A 17,464-nucleotide genomic window follows, 5' to 3' on the forward strand; every position below is an offset into this window, starting at 1 on the left:
TGTTTCCCTGGGTCTTTTCCCGTGTGTTATGAATAAATCTTCTTTTTTTTGGTACCAGTACTGGTTTTATTTTGTGGTATTTTCCTGCAACACCTTAAAGCAGGGGTCTCCAACTCCAGGCCTTGGGGGCCGGTGTCCTGCAGGTTTTAGATGTGTCCTTGATCCAACACAGCTGATTCAAATGGCTAAATTACCTCCTCAACATGTCTTGTAGTTCTCCAGGTAATGAACTAATCATTTGATTCAGGTGTGTTGACCCAGGGTGAGATCTAAAACCTGCAGGACACCGGCCCTCTAGGCCTCTAGTTGGAGACCCCTGCCTTAAAGGAAGGTCCATGAAAATATTGTCGGACATAAACCGGTCTGTGGCGCAAAAAAGGTTGGGGACCGCTGTGCTAGAGAAAATCTTTTTATCTATTGTGGTTTATGCCCAAATATACACTCACTGGCCACTTCTTTAGGTATACCTGGTTAGTACCTGGTTTTACCCCTGTTTGCATTAAAAGCTGACTTAATTCTTCATGCACAGATTCAATAAGGTGCAGCAAACATTTCCCAGAGGTTTTGATTTGTATTGACACGATAGCATCACACGGTTGCTGTGGATTTATCGGCTGCACATCGTGATCTGAATCTGCCGTTCCACCACATTCCATAGGTGCTCTTTATGGCTTCAGATCTGTCGACTCTGGAGGACGTTTGAGTACAATGAGCTCTTTATCGTGTTCAAGATCCCAGTTTGAGATCTTTTTACTTGGTGCGACTCATCAGAAGATGGGTACACTTTGGTCAAAATGGAATGGACTTTTTCAGGAAAAATATCCTGGTATGCTGTGGTGTTTACACAGTATTCTGTTGTTACTAAGGGGCTCAAAGTCTGGCAAGACAAAACCCCTCATTTCATGACACTACCGCCACTAGCCTGAGCTTCTGATATAAGTCGGGATAAATGTTGTTTACTCCAAATTTTGACCCTACCGTCCAAATGTTGCAGCAGAAATTGAGACACATGAGACCAAGCAACGTTTTTCTAGTCTTCTATTCAGCAATTTATGGTGAACCTCTGTGTGAATTGTAGCACTTGTAGCACCCACTTCTCTGTTCTTAGCTGACAGGAGTTGCACTTAGCTCAAATTAGTTTAGCCATTCTTGTCTGACCAGTTTTTCACCAGTGGAGATGCCACTCACTGGATCGTTTCTCTTTTTCAGACCATTCTTTGTAAACCCTAAAGACGGTTGTGTGGAAAGCTCCCAGTTGATGTGCAATTTCTGATATCAGACCAGCCCGTCTGTCACTAAAAACTCACTTGGGTCACTTAAATCACCTTTCTTCCCCATTCTCATCCTCTTGTTTTGATCATATCTATATACCTAAATACATTTAATTGCTGCCATGTGTTTGGCTTCATACATATTTTTTACCCTTTACTTACCTGTTCCTCTTCACTGCCCAACTGTGCAATAAAAACAAATCTTAAAAAAACATAAATATATAATATTTACAACATCTAGTCACTGGATATCTCTCTTCCTCTTATTCACATCGAGCCTGTAACATCTGGGTTCAGATCCTCTGATGCATACAAATGCAGTCGGTGACACACTTTCACCTGCTTTTAATTCTGACCATGTATAATGTGTTTCTTTGTGTCTGTGTGCCTGTATTGTTGTGCAAGTACAGTACTGAGAAAAAGATTTAAATCGCCCTCTTTTGCATTTTGCCAAGAAAATAGGAAATAGGAGCAGTGCTGAAATGTGCAAATGTACATGCAAATACAGTATAAAAAGGAAAAACCGAGTTTGTACAATCCTCCCAAAGCTCTTCCTTGGATGTTAGCTGGCTTGTCTTTTGTTTTCAGTCTGATTCCACACTATTTCGATACTGGCTCTAGGGAGGCCAATCCATGACTGAAGCCGCTGACACTTTCCCAATAAGTACTTTGGCATGGTACCTTTCTGTATTTATAATTCCATCAATTTTGAAGCGATCCTCAACACTACTGGCTGAAATGCTACACCAAACCATGACAGAGCCTCCACCGTGTTTACAGATGAATGTAGACACTCACTGTTGTTTCTCCTTCTTGATCTCATATATATATCTCACATATTGAACCAAAAATGTCTCATTTGGATTCATCACTCCATAAGATCTGTTGCCACTGATTTGTTCACTTGTCCAGTTTCCTCAAGTGTTCAACTAACAGCTCTTTGAAAAACACCTTGGTGGTGCAAAATACTATTAAAGAAAAACTGTGAGAGACCTTCAGAAATTGTGGTGTTATTGCTCAAGGCCAATTTAAAAATGACAAGCATGCCTGGCTGCTTAGAAGCAAAGTGTAAAGAAATGATGAGTGGTCCAAAACTTTTGCACATTACTGGGGGGTTTTTGTATATAGGGTTCCACATCTCAACAAGACTGTTTAGCTCTTCTTCCCATAAAGGCAGCATTTGATCACCTCTCCTGTACCTTTAAAGATGGACTTTGACAACTCGGTATTCATTAATAAAAAAGTGGTTTGACAACCATTAGAATAGGTTCTGGGTTTTTCCAAGAGTAGTCCCAATAAACTGCATAGACAGGGATCACCCTCACTACCTTCTAATGCACACTCAGCCCCTTTGTTCTTTTAGTAGCATTAAAACAAGATAGAAACCACTCAGTTCAGAGAAACAAGGCTTGCCCTCTAGTAAGTTTCCAAGGTGGTAAGAGTTAAACAAAGGATTTCATAATGATAATAAAATAGCCACAAGATGGCAGTGTGGTTAAGCCAATCTATTGTTAGAATAGCTGTCATTTTTAGTTTTTAATGAGTGAATCTAATATCTCATAAACAGCCAAATTTGACAGCAGTATTTAGGCTATTAGGTGTGTAGAAATGAGAAATGATTAAGTCTTCCCTCAGCTGTCTCACACGAACACTAACAGCTTCTAATAAGTTATAGATGTGTGACTTGTTAAAGTGATCTCAGATATGTTTGGCTGCAACACTTGCATCTTGACGGAAAGAATCAAAGAAGACCCGCTGAGATACAGCTGTTCTTTATTGTATTCCAACTTTGATTTGACGGCAGTGTGTGTTATCACTGACATTTCAAATGTAGCACTGCAAATAGCCGCGGGCAAGACATTTTTGGACAGGCCCAGACAAAGGACCAGCAGTGCTGTTGCAATGGTACACTTAAACCCCTGATTCCACTTTTAATGCACAGCTATAAATATTCCACTAGCGAAAACCTGTCCTGTTGTAGCAGCACCCGGGGTATGCGGTCTAGGATGGGCCTATACTATTAATACTGATGACGAAACACATTATGGCCACATGAAGTGATCCCATGTGAAACACAGTGTTTGTCTCCTCTTTGAAGTAGTATTTTTCAGCCTACCTCAGAGCACCACATGTTTTCATGACTATGAATTAATAATGAGGTTGGTTCCTACAATATTGATTGTGACAAACTAAGTACAGATTGCTGGGACAGTAAAACCATCCTCAGGCTGCTTTGTGGTCTGAGGGTAGTCTGTGAAGCCTTTGTTATGTGTGGGGTGGCAAAATCCTAAATGGATTCTCCAGCGTAAACTACACTCCCCTGGGTTGAGCTCTTGTTGCTACTGTACACAAATCATCTTGTCATGCTGCTTCATGTTCTTTGCTTTTTTTTCCCCCAGTGCATCTTAAGAATCTCAGGCCGATTAACAGTGACAAAAAAATGAAAGAACAACACAGAAGCTAATTCCTCATCTGTGATTAATGTGGGGGAGGTTATTTTTTCTCCTGCAATGTGTACAAAAAAGGGGCATGAGCTGCTCTCTGAGGCTCATCAATAGTGGATAATCTGACGGTTTGAGATAGGCCTCCTTGAATAACAACTACCTGTGTGTGAGTGTGTGTCTGCAAATGTAGGTCTTGTAGTGTTGTTTGCGAAGCTTGCATTTTTGCGTGCACCCCGAAGCGTGCACGTGCGCTTGCAGGAGCCGCGCGTCACATAAACACGCCTTCGGGTTTTTAACGCGAGCGCGATCCACTGCTCGTCAGATAATCAAGATGAAGCACAGCATTTCAGTAGTGCAGCAGAGAGAGCAGCTAAAAATGAGAAGAGAATGGAGTGAGTACGACTGAGGGAAATGGATGAGTGCAGTGATAAGCAGGGCTGCCCGGGCCCTGACAGATACACACAGCAGATGGATGACTCTTATCTGGGAGATCACAGAGTGCATACTCACGCCTAGGCCCAGTTACAGAGCCACGATCACACCAGACAGATGAATAGGCCTATCCCCAACCAATCACACTGCACGTACTGTAGACACATGCACACAAGTGCACGCGTACACCTACACACACACACACAACTTCTTGACAGAATGAACAGATTGCAGCTTCTGCGTTACCTTTTGTGTGTTTGACATTGAAATTCACCTGGAGTCTGGTGTCTCAAGGATATGTGCGAAGAGAGCAGGGAGCAAGGGTGTGGACGGAGATAAGAGAAATCAATTTAATTTCAATTCGAGCAGCAGACGCGAACGCGCGTGAGTTTGTGTCTCCGTGCCGGCATGCACACACTGTATGCATGTGCGCCGGCATACAAATTTATCTGTCAAAGAAAGACCCGCATGCACTGTATTCTCACTTTGTTCAGCTTGCCACATTTTTTTTTTTTCACTAATTCTCTTAGCGCAAACAATGTCTGTGGCAGAGGTTAAGATAGAGCTCGAGTCATAAATACTCAAAACAAATAACATTTTGAACTATTTTTCTCCCACTGGGACACTTAACCATTAACCAGCTATTACCAAAGACTTTTCAAAGCATGCTGACAGATCTACCTTTTAAGACACGGGGACTGTGGTTGCACTCATCTGCTTACATCCTCACTATCCTCTTTTGAAATACAGCTACCCTCCCTACCAACCACACACACACGCACATACCCCTTGTTATTTGGAAACAGCTCTTCTTCGACAGCTGTTGAATCTCCCAGCTGCGTTTTATAGCAAGGGAGAGTGCCAGTCTTGTCTTCAAGGCAGATGGCGGGCTGGCTGGCCCTGTAGACACGTGGCATGTTGGACGACTGCAGACGGTGCTCCATCTCAAAGAAGCCGAAGCTACATAATGTGCGTAGAGTGTTTGCACTAAAAGTCTGCACTCACCTCATTCCCAATCCGCTGTGTGGTGAGCAGGCTGTGTCTGGAATGTGCGCCACGTATGCGCCCTTCATGTCAAAGATGTTTTCCGAAGTTGTTCTCCTTTGATAATCACTGGTGTGTGAAGTTCGTGAGTGTCGCACAGCACCTGCTCTCTTTTCATCCCTTGTGATGTTTACATTTTTTCGGACCTGTAAGATAATAATTGCAAGGCTTGTTAATCTGCGTGGAAAGCGTTGTCACTGAACACAGGGCAAACAATTCTTGTAAATGTCTTATAGTCTTATTTTCTCTACCCTATAATTTCTTCTTAAGGTGATTTCATGTAATGGTGATGCCCTGGACATGCCTCAGAGCTGCTGGCATGTTCAGACACTCTTCAGTTCATCAATACACTGCAGGAAAACCCATCAGGGGGTTAAAATAATAGGTTGTCTTTCCTTGCGGGGACAATACCCTGGCTCTGGAAATGATTGATGGGTCTGAGGTCCCAGGATTCACCAGGAGTTTTTGGTTGGCCTACAGGGATCAATGTCTACCTCACATTACCTATCCATTAGGGAAGAAGAGCCACTTGAGGGGGGCTTTTTGTGGACCAGAAAACCAGCCAATGTTGTTTCCTAATCCTACAGTCTGTCTCCAACAAAATCATCCATCATGCTGGAGTTAACAGGGATAGATAGACTCACGTACACAGAGCAAAAATACCAACCGCAACACTGAGTGAGGGGCTGTTGCTATGACTTTAGCAAGTTGAGGCAGCAGTGCATGAATGCTGGGGAGATAAGACCACAGGATGATGCAGTGAAAGATACTGTACAAATGACGTTAATGAGTGCTTGTGAAGGGTGGGAGCTGGTCAGTTTATTGGTGTCCATGGCCAAAGTTGAGAGCGCACGGAAACTTGAACCCGGCACACAGTCATGAGTCATTTCCGCAACTGGAAACAGAAGGATGCCTCCTGTGGGGCAGGAAACAAAGGCGCTCCCCTGGATACATTTTGACACACTTTGCCGCCTGTAGATCACATGTGCCTGATACCCAGCCTCTGATAAGTTCAGTGATTTCACATACTCTGCTGGTGTGATGAGGAATCAAACCAGAAAACGTGCATTAAAGACAGATTTAAGCGTTGAAGATTAGAGCGTTCTGAGACTTTGCCAGGAACTGCCCCCCCATGTGACCTTTTACACACTGGCACACCACATCACCTCATGGGTTTATTTTATTTTACTGTCTTACAGGGCTGTTGCTCAGAATACACTCACTGTCTGCTTTTGTGTCTTTAGTGCGCCACACTGCGTCAGGGCTCTCCACAAAGCCGGCAATGATGAGAGGCGCCCTAAAAGCTGTTTTAATTTCAAGCTCAAGACTCCGTTAAAAGGATGGATGTCCTTTACATTCAGTCCTCCCCCCTCTTTCTGGTTGCTTTGTCACTGTTGTCATGAGCGCTGGAGCCAGCCAGAGAGGAATCCCTGGAATCTTTTTCGGCTGACCTGGCTCTGAAAAGTAATGGTGACATTGTCCTAGTAGCAGACCCGACTCCTAGATGCTTAATAGTAAATTTCAGCCCCTGCATCATGTGTAAGAATAGTCTGTGGCCCTTCTCTTGCCTCAAAAAAACTAAAGATGAAAAAGAAAAAAAACATTAAACAGTGACTGTATGCCCTTCACAGTTTCCATAAACTACGCAATAATTTAAGCATTCTAAAATAATTAGACTGATATAGATTAGTTGCAGTTTACAGCAGAGTGGAGCGGTGAGTTTAACTCAGCAGCAGTGATAGGGTTAACATACCCATATGGTGTACCAAGAGGTTTGGTCCAATGCTGCTGTGGGCCAACAGGAGAGCGAAGGCTGGGTGGGGGAAGAACAGAAGGGAGAGGACAGCGGGGCATACACTCTCCCAACACCTGCACCTGGTCACTTGAATCTCACTCAGTCACCTCCAAACTCACTTTTACGGATCAGCGGACCAACATCTCGATCACATCACGGTGATGGTTGTTGCCATCCAGGTTTAAACTTTTTTCTCTCTTTTTTTTTGGAAAGAGTGGAAAAGGCGTTAAAGGATTAGTTGTTTCCCCTCCTCCTCCTTTTTTTAAAAAAAAATATGTTGAGTGAATGCCTTTGGTCAATGGCGACCGATTAGCCTTCGGTTTTTCCTCAGAAGAGGAATTAGCAAACCTACCGGATTGTTTTATGCCTGCGCAGAGCTGCTGACAGAGATTTTCCAGCCCAGCTCCGAGGCGCAAAACGCGAGGAGTGCAGCGGTAACATCCCGCAAGTTTGGGATCTGAAAGGCACGGCGGCTTTCCCGAAAGCCCGGTATCAAAGGTAGGACATTTAACTTCTCTCTGGTTTAACTTTTAACTCAGGTTTGGTTACTCTGTAGCGTGGTCTGGATGGCAGATGACTGGAGTGCACGCATTTGTAGCCCACGGCTCCTATTTCTGGATGTTGAGTTCACAGGTAAGCGCGCACTCCTCCCGAAAAAAGAACAGAAATCCTGTAATTATTATTATTTTTTCTTTAAATGGAAACCATATAATAACACAGCAGAACTTTAATCTCTACTGCTGATCCCACCCAAGCACAGAAAACCAGCAGAAGTGCCGCCACTTGTACAAATACCACGAAAATCAGGCCATCTCGAACATGTACTCCCTCGGGCTCAGTATAATGGTTTAGTAACACCCACTAATTGCATTTGTAACGACATTTTTAAGGCATTTCAAGTAGACTCACCCTTTAATTATTTTTTCCATCTTCATCTAAATATTGGTAGGTTAAATGTAGCCTTCAGAGTCAGCAGGTCATAGACATTACGTATTCAAATTAGGGTCAAATATGTTTTCTAATTATTTGTCAGTATCAGTTTATTATTAATATTTTGTTTATCATGTTTGTATTTATAAAGTCATAATGTTAATGTTACATGGGCTGACTATAAAAAAAATCTCACACCTTTGTATTTTTAATGATCTCTACCTCATTTCAAATATCTCACGGTGCATGACGGGTTATTAGCAAGTAATATACAAGGTTTGATAAAAGCGAATAGGAATCAAGCTCCCATGGTGAGTAAATATAGCAATTGTGTGAATATGCCAAGAAGACTGTGAGGTATTCCCAGCAGCTTCTGTTTTAAATTTCAAAATTTTTATCATTTCAGTTTCATCAGCTTTTTTTTTTATGGCAGCATATTTTTTTGTATTATGTGTGGCAGATAAATGTGTGGTTTATTGTGAAAAAAAAAACAACCCTTTTGTGAAATCACACCCCATTTTTGACCATGAATAACTCATTTCCAGGCTTGTACCATGTGCACTGGAGGCCTTGGCTACACGGATGTCATGAGGAGGGGGAAAAAAACCCGAGGGATAGTTTATAGGCCGAGCAAGGCACACCTTCAGGGAGACAATTTAATGGATGTTATGGACTCAGCTTTTAGTATTCATAATTTATATGGGATCCTCTCAAAGCAAAGTGCAGATGCATAATAAATGCCTGAGTTAAGGTCTAACAGTTAGGCTACGTTTCAACACCCCTAAACTGTCAGAAATTGTTTCAGCCAGGACTACCTGTTTCTTTGAACTGTCATATATTTCACTTCCCAACTCCTGAAAGTACACTGACATGCTTTGTTGAAAAGACTGAGGGAAAACCAGAGGGACTCATTGATGGGCATCTTCATCATCTTTTTGATACAGTTTTCTAAAAGAAACATGGGCAAAATTTATGCAAAACACACTGAAATGTGTACAAGATGAAGACCACAAGGCGTTAATCTTCTTTTTTTTAGACTTTTTCCAACTGACTGTATACTTACAAGTATTATTATACAGTCTTGACACATACCTCACTACGCTTACACTTTAAATAAATAATAGGCCTGTCATATTTTCCAGCGCAGGTGCGAAGATTTGGACGTTGTTCTCTCCTGCCAAACGAGACGTCTTGCCTTGGAAGGCTGCAGGCCAAACTTCTGATCAGAGAGATCAGAGAAAGTGAGAGAGACTAGCTTGCCTGTCCTCCCTTCTTTCTTTTTATGTCTCCCATTTCTCATGGGGCACTCTATAATAATAGTTCATTCGTCTTTCTTCTTTTCGTCCAGATTTAGATCTCTGTGGGCTACCTGCGTGACTGTTACCATGACAGCATCTGGAGCCCAGCTCCTCCTTTTGGCCCTCTGTGTTTGCAGAAGCTTGGGCGTGCAGCAGTCTGCTCCTCGGGTTCGCCTCTCCTTTAAAGGTGAGTTCGTACAGATTAACTAGAACTCCTCTGTCAGCGGGGATTATCGTAATAGTTTATTGTACTTGTTTGGTTTCTCCCGCAAAGCCACTCACTTGCGCAAAAACTCACCCACACGCCCACGCGCTCATCCGAACTAGCGGTTCTATTTCCTTTTCATGCATATGTAAAGAACGTATTTCCTGCCACACGTCAAACTGTGCAACCCTGAAAACAAAAGGTGGATATTACGTGTGGGTACTGGTAGTGCCCTTCAACAATTTGTCCCCACACCCTGAAATCCACACGCACTACAGTGTGACCTGTCAGTTCTTTGTTTTTTGATGTCTGACGGTCTGACACAAGAAGGAAACAGCTGAAATTTGATCATGACCTTTTTGAAAGCTAGAGTAGATTTGAGATGGGCAGATAGTGTTTTCTTTGAAGCCTTTTTTCGCAGGCGTTTGGGATTTTCCCGTCTTGTCTGTTCCCTGTCGTCATTAACTATAATAGCAGAGATTCGTGTTACAAATATGTGGAAGACACCTTTGATCCAAACAATGTCGGATGATTACAGGTATTTTCTGCATCCCTATCATGTTGTCACTTAAACTCGCAGAAAGACACACAAACACACGCATGCGGGCATCACACCTGAACTTCGTGTAAGTGAGAATTAGAGGTGTGAGTGAGATTTATAACGTTCCCGAGCGCTTTCATGTGGAGTTGAGTCAGGACCTTCTGTTTGCAGGTCAGGTCTAGGCAGTGCTGACATGCTTGCTTCACTATGTTCTTCAAGTGCAGCGATTTAATGGGAAACATTTATGATTTGGTACAATTTCAAGAAAAGCCACCTGAGGCAGATTAGAGGTGAACTAATCACAGGATCTGTGCTTTATAGCCGTTGGATGCTACACGCTGTGCTGTTTTGAATTCAGCTGATTTTGTAACACCGAGAACACGCTGCTGACAGCTCTTGCATACGGAGACACTTTCCATTTGGGGCTCGAGAAAGTAATTGCTGTGCATTTTTGCGTGACTTTTAACGCTAATCCCCTTTTGGTAAACAGCTTATACATACCAGTGTGTTTTTGCAGCAGTTTGAACAAAGTAGAAGTCTGACCAGTTGCGCAAGCTCGGTCTTGAACTTGATCGTGTTCCTCTCAGAAAAAGGAATTCACATCTGTCAGGAGCTGTCCTTGACAATTTCACTTTCAGGAGGATGTTTGTAGGAGCTGAAAGGTGAACGCTAGATTGTTCGTAAGAGCACGTTCGCAGACTTAAGTCACCCTTCCCCCTAATATCAAACAAAAAAAGGAAAAAAAAAGTTGGATTTACTCTGCAATTCTTTTCTGCGACTCCAAGGATTTATTGTTCATTGTTTGCGACAGCGAGTCTCTTTGTTCCCTTGAGGCGCCTGTGGAGGAGGTTTTTGAGGAGGCTGGAGGACATGTGACTCTTCTGAACGAATGAGCCGGGCTGAGTGACACTCTGGGGGTACAGGAGGCCTGGAGAGGAAAGGAACACTACATTGACTTCCCTGCTGCTGGGAAGTTGTATCAGTCATACGCGCTGAAATGGGAATAACTGTAAATCGGTTGAATTAGTGTTGCTAGAGAGCAAAATCGGCGGTGTAACTGAAGCCGTGTTTTAGAATCTTATGCCCTCGCGGTGCTGTCAGCAGTTAGCTCATACTCGAGAGACGTCTGGGAGTACAGTAAATGGCAGCAGTCATTAGTGCCTTAGTGACAATATGTTGTCAAGTTGTAACACGAGAGCTCATAGTGGCCCAGCTGTGGCTTCATACTTGAATTGTGTGTCCTTCCCAGTGTTTCCCTATCAGTGTCAGAATGTTGTCAGGGGGTAAGTGTTTGCTGAATGTTTACCAGATGATGGCAGTACATTGTTTGCTATTTTTGGAGAATGGAGACATGTATAGGGGTGTGGTGTTTCTACATTTAGCCTGTTCAGTGAATCCACTATGACCCAGTGATGTGGCGCTTGTCCAGAAGCTTGTTATCCTGTGTTTACCTCTTGGGAACAGAACCGGACCTCATCCCACCTCTGAGACTCCATCCCATGTTACCCGGAGATCCGATTGCATAGCTTATTTTTGTTGCACCTTGACTGCATCCTGTTAACACGGGCCTCAAAAGGAAAATGGAAGGTGCTTTGATGTAAATAGAGATTGTGCTTCCTCTTGATTCCCTGTAAGCCCACTTCTAAGGGTCTCTGTGAACATTTGTCAATATATAAGCCTGCTGTCTTTACAATGAGTGCGCCATGTCCCAGTGTGCACATATGGAGGTCAGTATTTTGCACATGCCACAGATGTATGAGCGAGTCTTACTTTGTATGTGTTTAAACTAGTTGTTGGATGAAAGAATGGAAACTTTCAGAAGTAAAGTCCTCCACAGTAGAGTCCATTTGTCTTGCTGCAGATGAAAATAGCCTAATCAGGGTTTTCAGGAGAACAAAAAAGGGGGAAACATTTTTCACTGCATGTCTTAACAGGTTACGCTCTGCTGAACACAAATCTGATCTTAAGAATTAGCCGTGAGTTCCACTGACCGTGTTTCCTAAGGGACTCGCTTTTTCGTCTAACTCCACAGGGCACGCGGTGCCTTAAACTCAATCAGACAGCCAGGACGCATAAAATATTAAGATCTTAAAAGCGAAAATGTTTCCTAAAATGCTCTAAGTTGAGTTATATTTAATCTGTGACACACATTTTCCTGCACACAAGTGAGAAGTATGCTGTTTAAGGGACCATAAGTTCATCCAAGTCTGTAATGAAACATGGTAAAAGCATAAAAGGAATAATATGACTGGATTTTCTCCACATGACGCTGGTTTTTCCGAGTGGCGAAGTTGTAATTGTTTTTAACAAACTGGCAACACTTTCCAAACAGAACTGATGGACACAAGAGCGGCACGACCCTTCAGCTTCACCTTCAACACCAGCGATTACCGTGTACTTCTGATGGATCAGGACCAGGGACGTCTGTACTTGGGCAGCCGGGAGTACCTGGTGGCTCTGGACATGCACAATGTTAACAAGGAGCCACTCATAGTGTGTATAAATTCCTTTCTTCCTAAATCCGCTCTGCCATTTGGTATGTGGTATTTAGTCTCAGAGTGCATTGATCCTTAATAATTCACTGTTTGGGGGTATTTGTGCTTTTGGAACAACAGATCCACTGGCCAGCATCTGCTAAGAGAAAGGGAGAATGTCAGATGACAGGAAAGGGAAAACAGGTAGCGTCAAGTATTTACATCCTGTTCTTTCAAAAAAGTTGGAGGCTCCTGCTTTCAGGATACAATGTTTGGATTCCATTTGTCTTACTCTCCTTTGTCAGGGTGAATGTGCCAACTTTGTGCGGTTGATAGAGCCGTGGAACCGCACCCACCTCTACACTTGTGGAACAGGAGCGTACCAACCCATCTGCACATTCATCAACAGAGGCTGGAGGGCAGAGGTGAACAAGACGATTACCGTTCCCTTAGAGGCATTTACAGCAAAACTCCTCCAGCTTTGTCCTCGCTAAATATTTCACAGCTACAACCCGGGGCGCTGATTTGTTTATGATTTCTCATGCTCCCTTGTGATGTCTTAGCGGTCTATTTTCATGCATACTGACTATCTAATCTGCCTCTGCAGGACTACCTGTTTAGGCTGGTCCCTGGGTATGTGGATTCGGGGAAGGGAAAATGTTCCTATGATCCCAAACAGGAGAATGTTGCAGTTTTGATCAGTAAGACATGACTGATTTATAGCCAGAAAAAAAACACCAAATTCCTTCTCAAACTCCTTAAGCTGCTCTTTCACCAGCCCGTTTTCTTACTGTCCCACCTGTGCAGATGGTAATCTATATGCAGGGGTACATATCGACTTCATGAGTACAGATGCTGCTGTGTTTAGGACCATGGGAGGAAGAACGGCAATCAGGACGGAGCAGTATGACTCCAGATGGCTCAACGGTGAGTAAGTGTGGGTCTGAGTAGGTAAATATTACTGATTACAGGTTATTGCTCCGCTCGTTTTTTTGACAACCACTTGTCTCAATCCTCTCTCTGCTTATCTGTTTTTATCCTCCAGAGCCTGTGTTTATTCGGATCCAGCAGATCCCTGACAGTGCAGAAAAGAATGACGACAAACTGTACTTCTTTTTCCGAGAGAAGAGTCTAGACTCCAGCGGCGGGGCGAGTCCCACTGTTTTAGCCAGGGTGGGAAGAGTGTGTCTGGTGAGCCAAACCACACTGCGCAAGTTGTGAAACTATAAGCAGCTCACCTTTTTAAATGAAATGCATTGACCTAATTTCTTTCCTGTCTAGAATGACGAAGGAGGACAGAAGTCCCTGGTGAACCGCTGGACGACGTTCCTGAAGGCTCGTCTTATCTGTTCGGTGATAGGAGAAGACGGGGTGGAGACACGATTTGACGAACTACGTAAAGTCATAATAAAATAAGCACTGTGTTTAAACTGGTTGCTTTATAACTTGCCTATAGTGTTATTGATTTGCATGTCATTCTTTTAATAGGGGATGTGTTTATACAGCCAACGCAGGATGAACGAAACCCTATGGTGTACGCTCTCTTCACTACAGCGGGGTGAGTCATATTTGGAGACTCGGCCAATGAATTCACTTCTCATTCAACCTCATTAACTCAGTTTTTATTTTCACACATTTTTGTGGACATAACTTAATTTCATGGGTAGGGTGCAAGCTGTCTCCTACCTCTACTTATTACCTTAATTGTCTGTTTGTGCTCAAGCTCTGTGTTCAAGGGATCAGCAGTCTGTGTTTACTCAATGGCTGATATCCGCAACGTATTCAACGGACCGTTTGCCCACAAACATGGCCATAATTATCAATGGACAGAGTACACTGGCAAGATTCCCTACCCAAGGCCTGGAACAGTAGGTTTCTGTCACGTAATGTCCAAAATGACGCAATCAAATAAAACCCAGATGCTGAAATTTGAATCAAAAAGAAGTCACCAGATGATGCACACGAAATCTCCCCTCCTTTTTTTCCATCCAGTGTCCGGGAGGAACCTTCACTCCTGGTATCCAATCCTCAAAGAACTTTTCAGATGAGGCTGTGAATTTCATCAGAGCCCATCCCCTCATGTTTCATTCAGTTTATCCTATCCATCGCCGCCCCCTGGTGGTGAGAACTGGTGTGGACTATAGGTACACTGCCCTGGTGGTGGATCAGGTGGATGCTGTTGATGGGCGCTATGAAGTGCTCTTCCTGGGGACAGGTGAGACAACTTCAGGGATGATTGCACATGCTCGGTTGAAGGATTTCTTTTTTTTCCCATGCAAATGTTGTTTTTGATCATAATTCATTCATACTTCTAGATCGAGGCACTGTGCAAAAGGTAATAGTTTTGCCTAAGGACCCAACGAGCATGGAGGAATTGACACTAGAGGAAGTGGAGGTTTTTCGGGTATGTCTAAATGTGTGGTCCTAAAAAGTGCAGAGTGCAGTGTGTTCTAAGATAAGGGGTCATTTATTTTTACATTTTTCTTTTTTTAATACATTTTTAGACCAGAGCACCAGTCAAGACTATGAGGATATCATCTAAAAGAGTAAGACAAATCTAACCGGGTCATATACATTTCTTTGCATGTATTGAAACAAATGCCCCACAGACACTTGCTGAGTTTTTTTTGCTTATGTTGCCACAGCAACAGCTGTACGTGTCATCAGACGCAGGGCTGACCCAAGTGTCGCTGCACCGCTGCGGGGTATACGGCAGGGCCTGCTCTGACTGCTGTCTGGCTCGGGACCCCTACTGTGCCTGGGATGGAGAGAGTTGCTCTGCTTTCACGCCATCAACCAAAAGGTCAGGGACATCTCATAAACCTCCATACTATAAAGTAAGGATGTGACAATACAACGTCAAATTTCAACTCTAAATTCTGTCTCAGGAGAAGCAGAAGGCAGGACGTTAAACACGGCGACCCGCTGAGGCAGTGCAGAGGCTTTAACGCCAAAGGTGTGGCAATTTTATGTGTTTTTTAAAATGATGTAAACTTCAAAATGTAGCAGTTTTTTTAACTTTTTTTTTTTTTTTTTTACCGTCTAAATGTCCAGTTGAGAAACGTCTGAGAGAGACAGTGCAGTTTGGAGTAGAGGGCAGCAGTACCTTCTTGGAGTGTCAGCCTCGTTCTCCCCAGGCCACAGTAAAGTGGCTCTTCCAGAGAGACGGAAAGAGGAAAGTGGTGAGGAAGAGCAATCTTTTTTCTTTTTCCTTTTTTTTTAAGATGCAAAAGGAATCACTTCACTTTTTGGTAACTATCTTTATTGCTTTTATTGCTGAGAGTTACATTTTGTTCCAGTAAGTATCAAGGTTTGTGATCACTGGCAACAAAGAAAAAAAGTCCCTTCTTCCAGCTTAGAAATAGCCACATGATGCTGTAAGCAACAGCAGACCCTGTGTATATAAAGCAAAATTATTTTATATATTAAAATATGAACACGTGCATTTTGCTACCTTTTATATAAGAGGCTGTTTCTGTGTTTTCACAGGACAATTATTTGCCCTATTATGTAAAATTATTATTTAAACTTAAATCTACTGTTCCCTTTCTTTGACTTATCTGCTCTTTCACCCTTTTTCCTTCAGCTCAACCGTGCCGGAGGCGTTCTTAAGACCAACCACGGCATCCTTCTGAAGTCTCTCAACCAAACAGACGCTGGGCTCTACCACTGCCTCGCCACTGAAAACAACTTTAAACACACGGTGACCCGCATTGCGCTGCGCATCCTTGACCGAGACATCGTTTTAGCTCTCACCGCTCAAGACGAGGACGAAGAGCCAAAATCCCGCCAGACACGGCCATACTCGCAGTCCTCCCTCGCCTCTACACCATTCCCGCCTGAGATTAGACTGATCAACCAGTACTGTCAGTCCTACTGGGAACAAATCAGTCCCAAACAGCAGCAGCAGCGGAAGCGCACCAGCCGCAGGCACACAGAAAGCCAGGACCAAGGGCTCGGCTAGGAGACGGGACCAACACTGTCCGGCACTGGCCTGTATAGACTTTATGGTGGACTTTAGTTTGACACATCTTTGGGTGTCACTTCTATTCATTAGGCAGGCGATGCTGTCTTTCTGTCCTTAACGTGTATTGGTGGTTTTGCAAACGCCAGCCCAGTAAATACATATGAAATATATTTTACACTACTGATGACCACATTCTAAGTTGTAGCATACATTTCTATTCTCCAAAACACAGCTGTATTACCAATGTGGTTAAAAAAAACGAATGAAAAACAGACTGCACATTGGGGTTGATCACATATTTCACACACACACTTTGGTGTTGATTTGGACAAAGGCTGACTGTGATGTAAAGTATATGTAAGATATAGTTAATGGGCTCCAACACGCAAAAACACAAGTATGTTCTCTTTTAAGTATCTTGAAACAGAAATGTAATATATTGATTGTGAATATAATATATAAGGTCGTGATGCAGTCATCGGATTGCTCTTGCATAACGATGACATGAATGCATATTTTGCATGCGTACTGTTGTTGTTTGTTGCAAGTTGTACATTTAATTGTTCTGTTTTCTGGTGTGTTACGATGTTTGTAAGGTGTATTGTTTTATGTTAAGCTAATTCCATTGGATTTTGTCATACAATGACTCCCTTACTGTCCTGTGCATTAGTGACCTACAGTATGTGAGTATTGAGGCTATGTATAGCGTACAGTGTTCTTCCAGTCATGCACTTTGTAGGTGGTGGTATTTGAGGGAACTGGGGATTTTGCACAGACGTTTGAGAATATGATACAGGAACCTACTTTTTTATGTACAGTATGTTATAAAAATGGGAACGAAACTGGCTCAGATTTAGTATTGTTGGTGTTCTGTCATAAGCTGTAGTCACAGGTTGGTTTTTGGGTTTGTTTGTTTTTTTAAATGGCTCTTTAAGCATATTTTCCTCTCGGAGCCGCTTTTCACCTCCGTAGTGAGAATCACAGTGCTATGTGTTGTGATGCTGATGAATCCTACACTGGAAGTGTTAGAAAAAAATATAAGCATTTCAGAATTCTCATCAAT

At 43.0% G+C, this 17,464-nt stretch overlaps 1 protein-coding gene across 4 annotated transcripts; it reads left to right on the plus strand.

The window, feature by feature from the left end:
- Positions 1–7,037: 7,037 nt before the first annotated feature.
- On the plus strand, positions 7,038–17,459 carry sema3ga (sema domain, immunoglobulin domain (Ig), short basic domain, secreted, (semaphorin) 3Ga). Of its 4 annotated transcripts, none has more exons than XM_013274949.3 (19): positions 7,039–7,484; positions 9,041–9,157; positions 9,265–9,401; positions 12,293–12,453; positions 12,576–12,638; positions 12,740–12,859; positions 13,042–13,135; positions 13,242–13,361; positions 13,480–13,625; positions 13,716–13,830; positions 13,923–13,992; positions 14,158–14,302; positions 14,427–14,649; positions 14,750–14,838; positions 14,939–14,980; positions 15,080–15,237; positions 15,323–15,390; positions 15,489–15,616; positions 16,021–17,459. In XM_013274949.3, exons 3-19 carry the CDS (start codon positions 9,302–9,304, stop codon positions 16,396–16,398), a joined length of 2,220 nt encoding a protein of 739 aa, XP_013130403.1. In that variant the 5' UTR covers positions 7,039–7,484; positions 9,041–9,157; positions 9,265–9,301; the 3' UTR covers positions 16,399–17,459. The 4 variants fall into 4 exon arrangements, with proteins under 4 accessions (XP_013130406.1, XP_013130403.1, XP_003439178.1 ...); XM_003439130.5 differs by having other exon boundaries at positions 9,059–9,157; XM_013274946.3 differs by having other exon boundaries at positions 9,064–9,157.
- The last annotated feature ends 5 nt before the right edge of the window (positions 17,460–17,464 follow it).

The sequence above is a fragment of the Oreochromis niloticus genome, linkage group LG20, assembly GCF_001858045.2.
Source record: "Oreochromis niloticus isolate F11D_XX linkage group LG20, O_niloticus_UMD_NMBU, whole genome shotgun sequence".
NCBI lineage: Eukaryota > Metazoa > Chordata > Actinopteri > Cichliformes > Cichlidae > Oreochromis > Oreochromis niloticus.

Bases quoted from the DNA above. Each gene is read 5' to 3' on its own strand.
- sema3ga (XM_013274952.3), top strand. From the start codon at position 9,302: ATGACAGCATCTGGAGCCCAGCTCCTCCTTTTGGCCCTCTGTGTTTGC. The intron at 13,362-13,479 runs GTGAGTAAGTGT...TTTATCCTCCAG, and splicing joins TGACTCCAGATGGCTCAACG to AGCCTGTGTTTATTCGGATC. The intron at 14,650-14,749 runs GTGAGACAACTT...TCATACTTCTAG, and splicing joins AGTGCTCTTCCTGGGGACAG to ATCGAGGCACTGTGCAAAAG.